At 34.3% G+C, this 19,727-nt stretch overlaps 1 protein-coding gene across 1 annotated transcript in view; it reads left to right on the forward strand.

Annotated features, from left to right (window-relative positions):
• The window catches only part of LOC149785785 (uncharacterized), a 398,918-nt gene that overhangs the window by 298,050 nt on the left and 81,141 nt on the right, over positions 1-19,727 (forward strand). The window contains exons 12-13 of the mRNA XM_089979704.1: positions 14,348-14,479; positions 19,559-19,619. Of these exons, the coding sequence (XP_089835830.1) occupies positions 14,348-14,479; positions 19,559-19,619 (193 nt within the window). The remainder of the gene's footprint in view (positions 1-14,347; positions 14,480-19,558; positions 19,620-19,727) is intronic.

The following is a 19,727-nucleotide window of genomic DNA, read 5'->3' on the forward strand; positions in this document are numbered from 1 at the left end:
ATAATCATAACCTTAAACGATGCCTGTCAGATCCACTTATTATTTGTAGACCTTGACTATAATCATAACCTTAATCGATGCCTGTCAGCTGTACTTATTATATGTAGACCTTGACTATAATCATAACCTTAATCGATGCCTGTCAGATCCACTTATTATTTGTAGACCTTGACTATAATCATAACCTTAATCGATGCCTGTCAGATCCACTTATTATATGTAGACCTTGACTATAATCATAACCTTAATCGATGCCTGTCAGATCCACTTATTATATGTAGACCTTGACTATAATCATAACCTTAAACGATGCCTGTCAGATCCACTTATTATTTGTAGACCTTGACTATAATCATAACCTTAATCGATGCCTGTCAGATCCACTTATTATATGTAGACCTTGACTATAATCATAACCTTAATCGATGCCTGTCAGATCCACTTATCATATGTAGACCTTGACTATAATCATAACCTTAATCGATGCCTGTCAGATCCACTTATTATATGTAGACCTTGACTATAATCATAACCTTAAACGATGCCTGTCAGCTGTACTTATTATATGTAGACCTTGACTATAATCATAACCTTAATCGATGCCTGTCAGCTGTACTTATTATATGTAGACCTCGACTATAATCATGACCTTAATCGATGCCTGTCAGCTGTACTTATTATATGTAGACCTCGACTATAATCATAACCTTAATCGATGCCTGTCAGCTGTACTTATTATATGTAGACCTCGACTATAATCATAACCTTAATCGATGCCTGTCAGCTGTACTTATTATATGTAGACCTCGACTATAATCATAACCTTAATCGATGCCTTCAGCTGTACTTATTATATGTAGACCTCGACTATAATCATAACCTTAATCGATGCCTGTCAGCTGTACTTATTATATGTAGACCTTGACTATAATCATAACCTTAATCGATGCCTGTCAGCTGTACTTATTATATGTAGACCTCGACTATAATCATAACCTTAATCGATGCCTGTCAGCTGTACTTACTATATGTAGACCTTGACTATAATCATAACCTTAATCGATGCCTGTCAGATCCACTTATTATTTGTAGACCTTGACTATAATCATAACCTTAATCGATGCCTGTCAGATCCACTTATTATTTGTAGACCTTGACTATAATCATAACCTTAATCGATGCCTGTCAGATCCACTTATTATTTGTAGACCTTGACTATAATCATAACCTTAATCGATGCCTGTCAGATCCACTTATTATCTGTAGACCTTGACTATAATCATGACCTTAATCGATGCCTGTCAGCTGTACTTATTATATGTAGACCTTGACTATAATCATAACCTTAATCGATGCCTGTCAGCTGTACTTATTATATGTAGACCTTGACTATAATCATAACCTTAATCGATGCCTGTCAGATCCACTTATCATATGTAGACCTTGACTATAATCATAACCTTAATCGATGCCTGTCAGCTGTACTTATTATATGTAGACCTTGACTATAATCATGACCTTAATCGATGCCTGTCAGCTGTACTTATTATATGTAGACCTTGACTATAATCATAACCTTAATCGATGCCTGTCAGCTGTACTTATTATATGTAGACCTTGACTATAATCATAACCTTAATCGATGCCTGTCAGCTGTACTTATTATATGTAGACCTCGACTATAATCATAACCTTAATCGATGCCTGTCAGATCCACTTATTATATGTAGACCTTGACTATAATCATAACCTTAAACGATGCCTGTCAGATCCACTTATTATTTGTAGACCTTGACTATAATCATAACCTTAATCGATGCCTGTCAGCTGTACTTATTATATGTAGACCTTGACTATAATCATAACCTTAATCGATGCCTGTCAGATCCACTTATTATTTGTAGACCTTGACTATAATCATAACCTTAATCGATGCCTGTCAGATCCACTTATTATATGTAGACCTTGACTATAATCATAACCTTAATCGATGCCTGTCAGATCCACTTATTATATGTAGACCTTGACTATAATCATAACCTTAAACGATGCCTGTCAGATCCACTTATTATTTGTAGACCTTGACTATAATCATAACCTTAATCGATGCCTGTCAGATCCACTTATTATATGTAGACCTTGACTATAATCATAACCTTAATCGATGCCTGTCAGATCCACTTATCATATGTAGACCTTGACTATAATCATAACCTTAATCGATGCCTGTCAGATCCACTTATTATATGTAGACCTTGACTATAATCATAACCTTAAACGATGCCTGTCAGCTGTACTTATTATATGTAGACCTTGACTATAATCATAACCTTAATCGATGCCTGTCAGCTGTACTTATTATATGTAGACCTCGACTATAATCATGACCTTAATCGATGCCTGTCAGCTGTACTTATTATATGTAGACCTCGACTATAATCATAACCTTAATCGATGCCTGTCAGCTGTACTTATTATATGTAGACCTCGACTATAATCATAACCTTAATCGATGCCTGTCAGCTGTACTTATTATATGTAGACCTCGACTATAATCATAACCTTAATCGATGCCTTCAGCTGTACTTATTATATGTAGACCTCGACTATAATCATAACCTTAATCGATGCCTGTCAGCTGTACTTATTATATGTAGACCTCGACTATAATCATAACCTTAATCGATGCCTGTCAGCTGTACTTATTATATGTAGACCTCGACTATAATCATAACCTTAATCGATGCCTGTCAGCTGTACTTATTATATGTAGACCTTGACTATAATCATAACCTTAATCGATGCCTGTCAGCTGTACTTATTGTATGTAGACCTTGACTATAATCATAACCTTAATCGATGCCTGTCAGATCCACTTATTATTTGTAGACCTTGACTATAATCATAACCTTAATCGATGCCTGTCAGATCCACTTATTATTTGTAGACCTTGACTATAATGATAACCTTAATCGATGCCTGTCAGCTGTACTTATTATATGTAGACCTCGACTATAATCATAACCTTAATCGATGCCTGTCAGCTGTACTTATTATATGTAGACCTTGACTATAATCATAACCTTAATCGATGCCTGTCAGCTGTACTTATTATATGTAGACCTTGATTAATCAGAACCTTTAACAGTGTCTATCAGATCCACTTATTCCAAAAAGATTTTAATCAGATTGGTAAATTGCTGTATTTATAGTAGTGATCACGTTAAAACATGATGATGATAGTCTGAAGGTATATTTATAACTAACAGGTTTACTGAACAATTTTGTTTTGTAAAATGCACTTTTGGCATGTGCATGTATGAATTTGACTTTTGTTTTCTGTCAGATTCGTGGTGTGTAAAGACTGAAGTGTGCACTGTATCAAATGAGGCAATACTTTAAAAGGAGTAAACAAACAACAGCTAATCAGTTAAATATGCTTATTTTACTGAAATGTGCATACATCTGTACAAAGTCAAACATTGCTCTATTTCAGGGTATACACAGCTTTGACGGCACATTGGTGTATACAGGTTCTGCAAGAATGTAAATATTCATGAAAAGAAAAACATGAGCAAGGCTTGTAATAGGGTGATATGCTTATATATATATATACACTCAGTAGTAATTTAACATGCAGGTGGGCTGTACACATGTGCATTGTAAAACTGATACATCCTGTATGTTTAGAATATATATATTCTAAACATACGTATCAGTTTTACAATGCACATGTGTACAGCCCACCTGCATGTTAAATTACTACTGAGTGTACAACTAACCAAGGAACTGGTTTGCAACTGTCTTCTTCATGATCAAGATTTTCTTTTTACATATTGCATATTGCCCCTCTTGATAAAAACTTAAACCCACCCATGTTACGAAGGCCCTACATTGTGATAAAGGAACCTTATAGTAAGCACCTGCATTTCCATCTGTCCTTGTGCCCATCCAGCCATTAATGTAGTTGGATGTTATTTTGTATTTGAATTGCATATTACATGCAGATATGCCTTTTAAAGGTGTCATCTTTTCAGGTCAAAATTGAAATAAGTTATTGCCCTTTTCCATCAATGACATAATAGCTTTGTAACCAGTATGGTTGAGGAATCAGTCAACATGGACTGATGCAATTTGGTATGTACATTTTCATATTGACCTAAATGAGCCTTTTATGGGTTTTGTCTCATGAACTCCATTTTGGATACAGTGACTGTCCATATTATTGCTGTTTTGCCATTACATCACCATCATACAAAATCCTTGTAACCAGCACAGCTTAGGAACCATGATATAGTTTGATCTGCATATTGTCTTAAAAGACCTTAATGACTTTTATGGGTTTTATTTCATCAACTAAAATTTTAGCTCTGCTGATCAATGATCAGAAGAACTTATGGGATGGTCCGACCCAGATCAGAATAACTTAGGGATGGTCTGACCCAGATCAGAAGAACTTATGGGATGGTCTGACCCAAATCAGAATAACTTAGGGATGGTCTGAACCAGCTCAGATGAGCTTATGGGATGGTCTGACTCAGATCACAAGAACTTATGGGATGGTCTGACCCAGATTAGAAGAGCGTATAGGATGGTCTGACCCAGATCAGAAGAACTTACGGGATGGTCTGACCCAGATCAAAAGAACTTATGGGATGTTCTGACCCAGATCAGAAGAGCTTTTGGGATGGTCTGACCCAGATCAGAAGAACTAATGGGATGGTCTGACCCAGATCAGAAGAACTTTTGGGATGGTCTGACCCATTGCCTACCGCCCATCCATTTGTTAGCACAAGTTGGTTATTGCTACTCCTCCTAATATAGTTGCAGGATTGCCATGAAATTTTACACACACATTCATCCCATGGTCTAGTTGGTCCTAGATGAAAATGGTACTGTTCACAAATTTAATATGGCCACCACAGTAACCATTTTGAAAATCTGTTTATTTCTATGGATGGTCATATCAGCATGGATTTTATACTAGAAGACTTCTTGTAATGTCTACTTAATCTCAAATGAAAATGGTGCCAATCTGATTTTCAGGATGGTAGCCATCTTGAAAATCTTGTTATTGGCACTACTTTTGATGGATGGGCATATCAACTTGGGATTTTCACTAAAAGATTTCTACTAATTTCTACTTGGTCCTTAATGAAAATAGTGATGATGTGGTGTCCATTATGGCAACCATGGCAGCAATTTTGAAAATTGTGTTATTGCTACTCCTCCTGAATAAATGGTCATCCATTGAGTTTTCACTAAAAGACTTCTTATGATGTCTGGTTGAACCTAGATAGAAATAAAATGGTGCTGATCAAAAGACCAGTAGACTCAGCCACCATGACAGTCATTTTGAAAATATTTTTATCACTATGCCTTCTGAATGGAAAGTCTTATTGACTTGCATTTTCACCAAAGGACTTTTTCTGATATCTACTTGGTGCTAAATGAAGATGGTGCTGATCTGGGATCTAATATGGCTGCCAAAGTGGCTAGCTTGAAAAAAAAAATTATCACTCCTTTTCCTGAATGAATGGTCATATTAGCAAGGGGTTATCAATGAGATACTTCTCATAATGTTCTGTTGATTTTAGTAGCAAATGGTGCTAATCAGACATCCAATATTTGACCATCTTGAAAATGTGTTTGCGCTACTTCTTCTAAAGATAAAGTCATTTTGACATGGGGGAAGTTTTATCAGAAAAGTTCTTGTGGTCTCTTCTTGGTCATAAATGAAAATGACTAACCCACAATATTGCCACATTGGTGACTATATTGAAAATGTTATTATCTCTGCTTCCAAATGGATGACAATATCAGCATCTGGTTTCCACTAGTAAACTACTTCTAGGACCTGGTTGGCCCTAAATGAAAATGGTCCCAGTTGTACATCTGATATGGATGACTCAATGGCTTTCATGAAAATCATGTCACTACTACCAATAATGGATGATCATGAATTACATAAGGTTTTGACCAGCAGATTTCCAATTATGTCTACTTTGTTGTAAATGAAAATGGCGTCAATCTGACATCAAATATATAGACCATAGCAGCTAATTTGAAAATGTTGTTATTGCTGAAGAATATCAGGCATAGTTTCACCACTCAGCAGGTTAAAGGAAGAAATGGTCTTATCTTGAATTCCTGGAAATTCTTTTTGCACAGTAGAGTGCCAGTGCCTTCAAGGGACTCTTGTTCCTAGAGTTATGGTCATTGATATTAGGTTCATATCTTCCCATAAGAGGTTACCTTTAGCTAGCATAGCTCCACAACCCTTACACATAATTGGATGTCATTTGGTGAATAGTCTATCACATGTAAATGTGCCTTTTAAGGCTTCATGATGTCAAACCCAATCTAGATGGAGTTGTTGCCTTTTCCATCAATATTACATCTCGACTACACAAGTTCCTTGAACCATTAAACATATTGTAATGCAGCCTGGTGTGTGCATTGTTTCATAGGTCAGTCTAGAAGTACTTTAAATGGTTCTTTTGTATTGTCAACTCGATCTTGGATAGGGCTGTGGCTCTTGACAGTAAAACATTATATATTTACATGGGATATTGCTTGTAACTGACAGTAAACATTATATATTTACATGGGATGTTGCTTGTAACTGGCAAAGCTTGAGGATCATTCAACATGGTCTTAGGGAATCTGGTATGAACATTGTCTTATAAATGCTTTTTATGGGTTTAGTATCATTTATTAAGAGTTATGTCCCCCTGGTTGCTCATTCTCATGACTTTAGTTTCTGCAAATTATCTTCACCAAATTGTGTTGGACATAAAGCAGATTTGGATTATGCCCTCAGGTATGACAAGGCTCTTGAATAAGTTTGATTTCAGAATTCCACCTCATGCTCTCCAGGATTTTATGGCACCTGATTGCCTGTCCTCTAGACTTTGCTCTGCAGCATAGCTTTCATAAATGTTGTGTTGTATTTCAGCCAGATTTGGCATATAGTTTTTTATCCTGAGAACTTGAACTATTTTCATGTCCAGCGTTATACAACATTTACAGAGTTGTGGCCCATGATTGACCAACCTCATGACTTTGGCTTCCACAGCATAACTCTACTTAGCTTTGTCAGATTTTGACTATATTTGGCATGCAGTTTTATAATAATGAGACTTTTGAATATGTTTAATTACCATTATCATTTAGAAGAGTCATTGCATCTGATTGCCCTTCCTTTTATTTTACTTTCCACACCTTAACTTTTCTGAGGAATATTGTATTTCAGCTAAAGCTATTTTGAGCCTCAGTATTTTTGAGACTTTGAAGAAGTTGGATTTTCAGCATTTTGCATCATCATGTGACTGACTTCTCCCAAATTCAGCATACTAAGAGAAGTTCTTCTGTTTAAGGCTATGCCAAAGAAATTGAAAAGAGCAAAGTCCTTTGTGATTCACATCTTACTATTGGCTTCATTTAAACAGTGTACAGTTGGATCAGGTTATACCTGTATGAAGCGGACTAGTTCAACATTTACTGAGATCACTTTTTGACGATTTAGATCTTAATGACCAAGAATTTAAAATATTAGTTAATATGTGAAACAATTTAAAATTTCTTGTGTGTTTACATACAGCTATGAAACCAACCATTAAAGTGTTAAAACTTTGCCTCACTTAGTGGATACCCTTCAGTCTGGTCAAAATTAAGTCTCAAATAATGAAGTTATTATGCTACCTTCAGTTTAGGGTTTCATTATACTTGATGACTTCTTCAAAATACTTTCATACATTGTAAGTGTTATCCTATTGAGGGTTTCATAGCTCCAAATGTAATTAAAAGTAAATAAAATATGGGTTTCATCAGTAATCAAACCCAGGACAACTTGTAACTTACCGTAGTCAGAAACATCCACTACTCTAGCTTAATAGTTATCAGACCGGTCAGTGAAGTAAAGCCTACATCACACTCAGAATATAAAATATCCATCATTTTTGCAACAAGGTTCATGCTAGAATATGAGCCCTCTCCCTACTTTTCAAAACTTGACACTATGGTATCTTCATGAAAGAAATACCTAAACCTCAGTGCATCTTTAATTCAATTTTGGTATCGTTAATGGCGTAGACAAAATGCAAAAGCATGTTAAAAATACCATCCATGAGTAGTTAATAACTCTCTTTCATGTTTGATCAGCATCAGTTTGTACTGAACGTGGAAGCTAATCTCGGAAAGTATTTGGAGCCATTGACTCCCTGCTTGGATGTTAATGAGTTAATATTTAGCCATGGCAAGTAATGATGAGTAATGTAAGTTAGCCTATCTTCCCAGATTTATTTTTAATTATGAATCCCAGTTGGCTGAACCAAAGAACCTATACTATTTGACCCTTACTCACTCCTTCTTGTATTTTTCTCTAGATCATTTCCATAGTTTACTCTTCCAAGATGTCTGCCATTCAGCCTCTTACCTTCTGTTAGCTCTACTGGTCATTATACAGTATGGCTTTTAGTGATGGCCTATTGTCTGCCATCCTTTTATTGATTAACACAAATTTGTTTTTTGATACTTCACCAAAGTAATTAAAAGACTGCCATGAAGCTTTGCACACATTTGTCTCATGGTCTAGTTGGTCCTAAATGAAAATGGTACTGCATGGACATCCAATATGGCCTCCACATTGGCTGTATTGAAACTCTTGTTATTTATTATCACTGCTCTTGAATGGAAATCATATTGATGTGTGCTATATTGCTGCAAGACTTATTATGATGTCATCTTGGTCCTAAATGAAAATGATTCTGACCAGACATTTAATATGGCCACTGTGGCAGCCATCTTTAAATTCTTGTCTCTTTTCTTGAGCAGAAAATCTTATGGACATGCAGTTCTTGCTGAAAGGTTTCCTATTATGTCTAGTTGGTCCTAAAGGCAAATGGTTACTGCTCAAGCATCCACTATGACCACCACAGTGGCCATCTTGAAAATCTTTTTATTACTACTATTACTCCTGGACAGGAAGTAGTATTGACATGGGGTTTTCTACATAAGACTGCTTATGATGTGAGGTTTGTCCTAAATGAAAATGGTGCCCACCTGACATCCAATATGACCATCATGGTAGTCATTTTAAAAATGTTGTATTACCATCTCCTCCTAAATGGATGGTTGTATTAAAGAGGGTGGGGGGTCCATCAGAAGACTTCTTTGGTGTCTGGTTGGTCCTAAATGAAAATGATGCCAATCTTAGATCCATTATTGCCACCATACAGTGACTTAGCAACTGCCCAAGCAATCCCCATAATAGGGGTTGGTTGGTTGGAAACCTAAAATGCCTATCAAACATTCTTTAAATTTTACCAAGAGAGAGACCCAGTATTGAATTAAGTGGGGGCCCATAATTTCTTGCCATTGCCACTTTCACTGTGGTGGCCATCTTGAGAATCTTGTTATTGCTGCTCCTTCTGCATGAATGGTCACGTTGATACAAGATTTTTAACAATGATATCTAGTTGATCCTGAATGAATATGGCTGCCACACTGGCCAGTTTAAACATTTTATTATAACTCTAGAATATCAGATATGGTTTCAATGCTTAGCAGCTAATAAAAAATAGGCTTATCTGGATTCCTGTCAATTCACTTTCACCAGTAGAGCATCAGTCTCTTTGAAGGCCTCTTGCTTTTGCATAATTTAACAGGTTATAGGTATTTTTCTCTGTCCATACATTCCACCCCCACCCCCAATGACTCTTTATTCTGTGTCCACTCTCATGCTCTCTGTCTCTTGCACACAGTCAGTTGTTATCTGTCCATAAAATTTCATGCATCTATCATGAGCTTTTAAATATCAACATAACACCTGCTTATAAGCTCAAAATTACAAAACAGGCATGAATATACCCTTTGGTCAAAATGCACAATTTCATTTGCTGAGTGCACAGTTCTCAATCCATGCATGCCTTGTGGGATGAAAGTGACTAGTAAAACTAGCATTAAACATAATCACTTTCTTGGAACTTTTGTCTGTGCATGTCTGATGTCTTGTTACCACTTAAATTCATGGTTTAAATCAGTCTCAATCTTACATATGCTTTACACGATGTAATCACTTAGAGTTTGAAACAGTTCACCTCCATTGTGGAGAGCTCCTGAATAAACAGATGGAGCTGATTCATCAGATAGGTAAATTACCCATGATATCATCTGTACGTGGTGATTGTTATAGGCTTAAACTTCATGTAATAATTTGGGCCCTGCATCCATATGCAGGAACCCTACAGTAGTCATCTTTTCTATCTGCCTGTCTAACTTGACACTTGAACACCATAGATCTGCATCCATACATACCAAGTTATGCCATATCACATGAAAAAAAGGACTTTAGTCTTCTAAACATGCCAACACAATTGTGATTTACAAAACATGCATTACTAAATACAGATCCATAACAAATGGAAGGGATGGGAGTGGGATGAAGGCAGAGGTGAACACTCCTTTCATGTAATCTTTTTGAAAATAATCTTCTGATCTGGGAACTGTTTGAAATATAGTAATGCCTTCAGCAAGAGTATCAACAAAAATTAACGTTATCACCAAAAGGTATGTCCTGACCCTCCCATCAGTCACTGAAATCTTCCATATATTCAAAATTATTATTCAAAACTTAAATTTGTTCCATTTTTTAACACTTGGTGGTTTAAATGAAATATATTTAGGGCAATAATGCACATAAAAGCATATTAATGGTGACATAAAAATATGCCATCACTGAAATCCATATGCATGAAATCTGCATCAAATGTAGATAAAGTTACACTTGCCAAGACACTGTTTGCCATCTTTATAACCAAACCTAATCTCCCATTTCTGGTAGCATATCATTTTTCAGATCTAGTAAAGAAAATGTTCCCTCACTGAAATTGCACAAAATATCTCATGCAAATGGACAAAAACTACTAATATTGTGACTGATCTATTGTTCATAAGAAATCATAATCTTGTAATAATAATAATAATAATAATAATAATAATAATAATAATAATAACAATTAATAATACTTTATTATGTGAACAAACTGTAGTGTGTAATCACCTGCAAACCACATTGACCAGTGAAAATGATTTTTAGGCAAAATATACATTTAACACTTGTATGAATGACCTATAATCCCAACACTTATGTTAACACAACTGGCCTTGATTTAATCCTTTGTAAACATGACTGTAAACCAGACTAAATTATATATCACTAACTGCCAGTATAATCCACAATACCTGGGATGAATGAGGTCTTTGTCTTCATCTGTAATACTAGGAAGTGATAATTGTTTTTGGTTTGTTTATTATTATTAAAGAGTGGCATTGGTGATGATTATGATGACAACAAAAGTATCTGCAAATTAGGCTTAAAGTTAAAAAGGGTGTGTTGGTATAATGTATGTGTTTGTGCTTCATGTGGAGAATCTTACTGACATTAAAAGAACATTGGACCCAGACAGTCGTAATTCACTCACAGACAGGAAACAATTTAAATTTCTAGGTTGACTCTGTGGAGTTGCACTAACATTTCCACATTCCAATGCAGCCACTGAAAGGACATTTCCTATTCTGAGGAAACTTCAGGTTGACTCTACAGGAAACTGTATCCAGTATTAGTACATCATCTCTTAAGTAAGATCAGCAATGTTGGGGACTGTCACCAATATAATCCAGCAATGATTTCCTAAGAAATGTTGAAAATGCTTGTGGTACATATAAGGAGAGCATGAATGGCAACAGGTTACTGTGAAAGGGCTGATTAGCTGAGATATTTTAGTATTGAAATGAAATTTAAATTTGTTCAGTAGTTTTTTATATGCTAAAAATCATGTGGTTGAAAATCTTGCCTATTCTGAGATCAAAATTCCTGACCAAATTTTGGAAAATCTCCTGGTCTGTCCTGACCTGACCCATTTTTTCTGTTCCATGTATGGTTGTATGCTGTCCATTTTCAGATCATGTTTTTTTTTTACTAAAGACTTCTTATGATGTCTAACTGGTATGAGATGAAAATGGTCCTGATTTTATGTCCAAAAGATTAATGAGATAAATATAAGCATAAAGCATATAGACATTATGAATAAAGAAAATGAAATAGATGAAATAAAAATATATGTTAGCATTGAGAGGGTTGTAGTATGTTGATATTGTATCATTATTTAAAGGAATAGTTTTATTTCAGTGTATCAATAAATATCTTTTTATTCCTCCTAGTCCTGAATGAGGTTTTCATTAAAATACATTTGATGACATTGCACTGAATCTAAATGAAAATGGTGCTGATCTAACAGCAAATATGGCCTCCATGGCAGTTATTTTTGAAAAATATTATAACCACTACTCCTCATAAAAGCAACATTTTATCCGCTGAGGTTTTCACCAAAAGACTTCTTGTAATATTTAGTTGTACTGAAATGAAAATAGTACAGATTTCACATCCAGTATTGCCACCTTAGTTGCTGTCATGAAAATCTTGTTATAGTTATTCTTCAGAGGAAAGTTATATTAACATGGGGTCTTTATCAGAAGACTTTTGTCATTTTCTCCAATTTAATCTGTTCGCCATCATGTTTTTCTCACAAGTCAGGGTATGTGGACATCATGCAAGTTACCATGTTAAATACCTAACCTATGAAATTAGCTTTTGTAATGGCTAATCTATATGTACGTGCTATGGGAAGTAACTGATCTATCATCCACAAGAGGGTACTAGTTTAAAACAGTTTTGGCTAGCTTCATATGCCAATCGTTTGTTTGGAATGAAGTGTTTCATTCAAGTGACAGATGACTGGTCAGATTCACCAGTCATCATTCAGAGGCCTTATGTTATACAGATAGGGATCAGACCCTCTCTCCACTCTTTTATCATATTCTATACAGGAATGGGAGTCTGCCCACCTGGTGTAGGCTAAGGAAGGGGATTGGATCAGCAACCCGCCTCCTCCCTATTATCCAGAGGAATTCTTACAGGATGTTTGGCCCATGACTGATTATATTCAGAATAATATACAGTCATATTACAATATTATTCTTTGTTGAATGTTATGATTTTATTTCTTTCTTATATGTTTTGTTAGTAAGATACATGCATGTAGAATATTCGAATGTAGCAGAAGGCCTCAAGGGAGACTTGATACATCTGTATTCTAATTGAGCTACTGTCAATAAATAAAGAAGTTTTATTATTATCATTATAAATAAAACTGCATCCGTGGTAATTTCATTAAATATAATATTACAGATATCCATTAAGTTATAAGTGACAAAGAAGCTGTACAGAAGCCCGGTCATAGAACACTTCTCCTCCCCATGCCACACTTTTAGTGATATAACACTTATTGCAATTGCTCACAATCCCAACTGAAGTTCCGAAACCAGGAAAGAAAAGGAATCTTACTGTATACGCCACCTTAGAATATTGAAACCAAGTGGTTTAAACTAAGAAGACTAGAAAAATACAGCCATGCACAAATAAAATTATCTTTTGCAACTGACACATTTCTTTTAAACAATTATCTAAATTTGCTTAATAGCCGATAATTACTACTATAACAATGACAAATCTGGGGTTTAATTTGTGTTTACATAAATTTACATAAAACAACAGATGGTCATTATGGCTCATTGATTTCTAGGTCAATAATAATATTTTCCAGCATCTGCAACAAATTGAAATAAACTAGTTGAAACATAACACATTTAAAGGTTAAATTCCATAGAAACGGCCATGTAAAGTTTTGCAAAGATTTTGTGTTTTATTTGTTTGTCTTGTCTATGTTTTGTATTTGCTTTTGAAAAAGACTCATTAAGAGTCAAAATCATTTAGGCTAGCTAGATACTAGTTTTGCACTGTTCGTTGTCAGTTTATTGCATTTATCTTAATCAATCCCTGACACACATGATCCCTTGCTGGATCCAGTGCACTTGAAAGGACTGTTATTCACCATATGACTTGTATATATATATATATAAATATATATATAAATATGTATATAAATATGTGTATATATATATATATATATATATATATATATATATATATATATATATATATATATATATATATATATATATATATATATATATATATATATATATATATATATATATATATATATGACAGAATGATTGAACCACATCAGTACTTGTTCACAAAAAGGATATCAATAATCCAACCATTAGGATGTTCCAGTTTGTAGTCCCTATGCATCTTATGAAATATAATGAAACAGAAGGGGTATAGAAATGCCATGGGTGCGTTATTATTTAATACCTTGAATACCATAGCTGGATCATTATATTTAAAGTGATATAAATTATCTCTGCCTCTCTCTTGTAGATTGAGCTGTTAATGCCAAAACAAAATGGAAGCCTGGATGAAGATCAAGAAAACAAGAAAAACCCATCCATCATCAGGGGCATGTGGAAAAAAGCTTTCAAAAGCCTGAAGAGTGGAGGAGGAGAAAAACTGGTCAGTTTTTTGTTTGACTTTTGCATTTTCACATTGCCAGCATCTTTAAGATTCAGTCCTGCCATGCTAATAGTACAACACTTTAACATAAATTACTGGTTCATGATACCTCCTGGTATAAAGATCAAGGAATGGTGAGTTCGTCATCAGAGATTTAATTTTGAGAAGCAAAGTTGAGTCTTATCAATAAAAAAAATTCATGCCATTCAAAGTGTTGAAAAGTTGGTGTCTCAGAAGAATGGGTGATGCTTGGTGCTTTCTTGGAACCTTTCAGATCAGCATTAGAAAAATACCATTGGGAATGACTCTGGACTTTGTAAGCATGTCGTATATGATACAGAGATAAATGAAAATTGGATGTAAAGGAACCTTTGAAAAATATATGCTTCAGAAAATGGAAATGTGCGTCTTCTGATAATATAAACAAACCTTTCAAAACAGCATTTTTATTTTTAGAAAAATACCTACACAAATGACATTGGGCAGTTTAAGTACATAATAACAAATTCTTAAAAATTATTTGTAGCTATCAAAATTATAGCACACACTTCTAATTGATTTACCTAATTTAATGTTTTTTACCCATGCTAATTAGTCCAATGGGCTCTCACAGAAAGGATTCCTAACACAGCATTATTCTAGCTTTTATCAGTCAATTATGTAATCTGTGCAGTGGTGGTTGTTTCTCTCTGTGCAACTTGTGTTTTATCATCTATGCAACAATAATCTGCCCCAAGGTGATAGTTTTCGATGTGTATTCAGCAGGTCAATAATCTGCCCCAAGGTGATAGTTTTTGATGTGTATTCAGCAGGTCAATAATCTGCCCCAAGGTGATAGTTTTCGATGTGTATTCAGCAGGTCAATAATCTGTCCCAAGGGGATAGTTTTCGATGTGTATTCAGCAGGTCAATAATCTGCCCCAAGGTGATAGTTTTCCATGTGTATTCAACAGGTCTGTTTATTATTTCTACAGGTTGCAGGCATATAAGAGTATCTTTCATTTTTGTTTTTGTTTTTTATCTAAGATTACGGAAAGTCATGTTGTTCAAAATATGATAGTGTCAAAAGGTTTAGGATTGAAAAATCATGTTTATCACACGACATGTCATATTCTGGCAGGTATGTAAGTGTCTTTCCCAAGGACATGCCTAGACAGGCAACAAGGCTAGTCTGGGCCTAGACAGGCAACAAGGCTAGTCAGGGCCTAGACAGGCAACAAGGCTAGTCTGGGCCTAGACAGGCAACAAGGCTAGTCTGGGCCTAGACAGGCAACAAGGCTAGTCTGGGTGGGTATCAAATCCATGACCATGGATTATGAATACCAGCTGAGCTACTGCAGTGTTAGAACTCACATCTAGAAATCTATGGTAAATAACATATTTGCATCATTCTGATGTTGGCTTGCTTTCGAAGATCAGGATATACACAGAGAGCATTTTATGTTTTACAGACATTTGCATCAGCTATATCCAGTCAGTCTTGGCATAAAATACACCTAGTAACAAAGTATTTTTTTATATAGCAACGCACTACGCAATTCTCAAAAGGAAAAAATGATAATTACTGTTGCTATGTGTTTTATTGGAAACTTTACTGATAGCTGACAGTTGTATGACATGCATTGGCCAGATGGAAGATACATTCTGTAATAGATGCAAGGTATAACATTTACTTGCACACATATATACACACAATATAGGTGTTCATGTTCTTGTGGGTGGTAAAAGAGGATTTATCATTTATGATAACTGGTTTTGTCATTTGTGAGCAAGAAGCTGTCAGCAGACATAAGAAGTGTGTGTGTGTTTTTATAATGCACTGAATGATCCATTATTACTGATGTGTAGATGTGTAGATGGTTAAACTAGGTGGTCTATATAGTTCACAGTGTCCAACCTTGGTTATGGTTGTGTAGTTCTCATACATCAATTTTCATGAGTGTATAAGTGACCAATCTAACATCTTACCTAAACAGAAAAGTCAGCATAGTCAAATAGCTTTAAAAGTGTGTAACAGTAAAATATTTTGATATGGTGTTAAGTACCATAGGTAGGGTTAAATGTAAATGGTTTGTTTGTAACCAAATCCCATATAGTCCTACAAGTTCTATCTCAAGTCCAAAAGTATAGAGTATTCCAAATGAATTTCCATGATCTTCCAAGTGAATTCCAGTTTTGAATGTGCTGATTCACCTATATCCTGTAATAGTGCTGATGTGCTAATAGTTAAAATGATATAATCAGAAATGTCATTGAATGAATGCACAATAATCCCAAAATAGTGATTTAGTATTAAAGTCAAAGAACACTTTGTAATTCTAGTGAATAATTTGAATAAATTATCCTCTCAAAAACTGAACACAGCTAGTCACATGTTAAAATAGGACTAAAGAAATTCTAATTACTTCTTCCTTATATAAAGCCTAAGACAAAGTATGAGAACCAGGATGAAGATCACTTTAATGTAAATTTCCATCAAACTTGAAACAAAATTCATTTCCAAAAACTTCTAGGATCTGATAAAAGATATGATAAAATTATACAACTTAAAATTACTTTAGATATATCAATTATTTTGAAACAAAAGGCAGATTAACATGCACAGAGACAAGACACCATAAGTGGCTGTATATATATATATATATATATATATATATATATATATATATATATATATATATATATATATATATATATATATATATATATATATACACAAATTCGAAGACAAGAATTATGTAATATGTTGTTTATTAAAAAGAACATTACAGTAGGCAGGCAGGCCCAACTCCTACCCTCAATTATTTACAAAGGTAAAGCACAATACAAATTAAATATACATAACACCTCACCTCATAAACAAAAAAAAAACAATTATACAATAAAGCTTACTTTTACATATTAATCAAATATACATATGATACTATTATAATTAAAATTAAATGTCTTATTACTTTTACATATTAATCAAATATACATATGATACTATCATAATTAAGATTAAATGTCTTATGAATGACACAAAATTATACATTATAGTAAACCCTTAGGGACGAAAGATTGGGAGTCCAAATTCCCCTTGGTGTCAGAACTGAGGGTCAGACTTAGTAAAAAAACAAATTTTGGTATCAAAACTGGGGGTTAAAAAAATTGTGGGGGGGTCACTGAAGTATATATGAGGGTAAAAGGAAACAATGTACATAAAGTAATAAAGTACTTCTGTACATGTGAAAGTGCATCTGCAGTTAGATTACCTTTTCCCTTGATGCCCCTTATGTCACTGTTGTATTCCTGCAACATCAAGCTTCACCTTTACAATCTCTGATTTTGTTTATCATTTTGTTAATAAAATTAAGGGGGTTGTGATCACTGAATACAATAATTGGAGAATGAGTTGAACTAATATAAACTTCAAAGTCTTGTAAAGCTGCCATCAAAGCTAAACATTCATGCTTGATAGTGGAATAATTTATCTGGTGCTTGTTTAACTTTTTTCAAAATTAACACTGGATGATCCACACTATATATGTCTTAATGAATCAATACTCCACCCACATCAACAGATGTTTTAAATAAATGAAAATTGGAGCTGATATATTTGGTGCACTCTTAAATATGGCCTTTAATTTATCAGATGTCTCCTGACATTTTTCAGACCTAGGAAACTGGGTTTTCTTACACAGCAAATTAGAGGTTCAGCAATTATGGAAAAGTTTGAATAAAATTTCCAGTAAAATCCAGTTATACCCAAAAATCGCATCAGTTGCTTTTTACTGATAGGCACTGTGAATTCAGAGATAGCCTTGACCTTAACTTCTATAGGTTTATCTTGTCCATTTCCAACAGTATGTCCTAAAAATGAAACACAAATATGGCAAAACTCACTTTTACTTAAATGTCAAATGTGCATGACTGAGTCAATCAAAGAATTTCTGAATGGTTTCCAAGTTATCTATCCAGGTGTCACTGTAGATGATGATGTCGTCAATGTTAGCATCACAATTAGCAAGACCAGATGTTAAACATGGGAAAGTTGAAAGAGAGCCTTTCATACCAAATGGCATCACTTTATATTGATCAAGTCCATCTGGAATTCTTAATGCCAAAATGTCCTTTGCACTTTACTTGAGTGGAATTCTCCAGAAATCCTTTCAGAATGTCAAATTTGGTGACATTTTGCATTTTCAATTTTGTCAATGTAATCATTGATTTTTGGAATTTGAAATGAATCAGTTTTGGTGACACTGTTCACTTTTCTTTAGTTGGTGCACAAGAAGAAAGTATTGTCTGGTTTCAAAACAAGAATACCTGGCAAACTCCAGTTACTTTTACTTGATTATATGCAATCATTCTGTTGCAAAAACTGAATTTCTTTTTTTCCAACATTTCTGTTTGAGAGGATTCGTTCTCTAAGGATGCTGTTTCACAAGTGTACAATCTTCAATTTCAGTGCTTTGGTAGATTTTTTTTGTTTGAATTTGAACATTTGGAAGCAAGTGTTCAAATTCACATAATAGCTGTTTAATTCACTCTTCTCTTGTGACTGCAGATGTGAAAGTTTCTGGTCCACATTATGCATAATTTCTGAATTTCAATGATTGGTTAAACCAAAGTCACTACAGTCAGGTTGCATGCTGTTTAAATTCTATGTGGGACAGGTACAACTGAACAGGTACCATTTGTTTGATTTGTTTTGAATTTTTTTTCTAAGTTGGTTAGACAACTCATAGAAAATAGGGTTCAAATAAAGTTATGACTTGTTGACTTATACTTGGTTATGGCACAGTAAATTGAATTTTTTACAATTGTTGCTTTTGCTTTAATTTGAAAACTTTGTTAAAGTTTTGATATTATGTTTCATATTGCATAAATATGAGCAAAGTATCACATGTTAAAATTGTATATTGCAATAATATCACAGCAGAGGTGCATCATGATATCTTGATATGTCAATATCAGAATATCATTGCAACCTTAGCAAACACCCTACTCTTTGTAATGTGTCTGATTTATTACATTTGACCTTATAACTTAACATTATTCAAAAATAAAATGTTCAATTAAATTTACTCTTTTCAGAGCAAGAAAGGGAGTGTGCACAAAAAGAAACCAGACTCCATTGAACAGGATGAACCACAGTGTCAAAGCTGTAAGTATACTTTTAATAATTTTAAAGAAAAAAGTTCTTGGTAACTTTCAGCTCACACTCTATAAACTTTACTTGCACTAACTTGATGATGATGTGCAT

The sequence above is a fragment of the Sinohyriopsis cumingii genome, chromosome 13 (assembly GCF_028554795.1).
Source record: "Sinohyriopsis cumingii isolate HCF-2022 chromosome 13, ASM2855479v2, whole genome shotgun sequence".
Taxonomy (NCBI): domain Eukaryota; kingdom Metazoa; phylum Mollusca; class Bivalvia; order Unionida; family Unionidae; genus Sinohyriopsis; species Sinohyriopsis cumingii.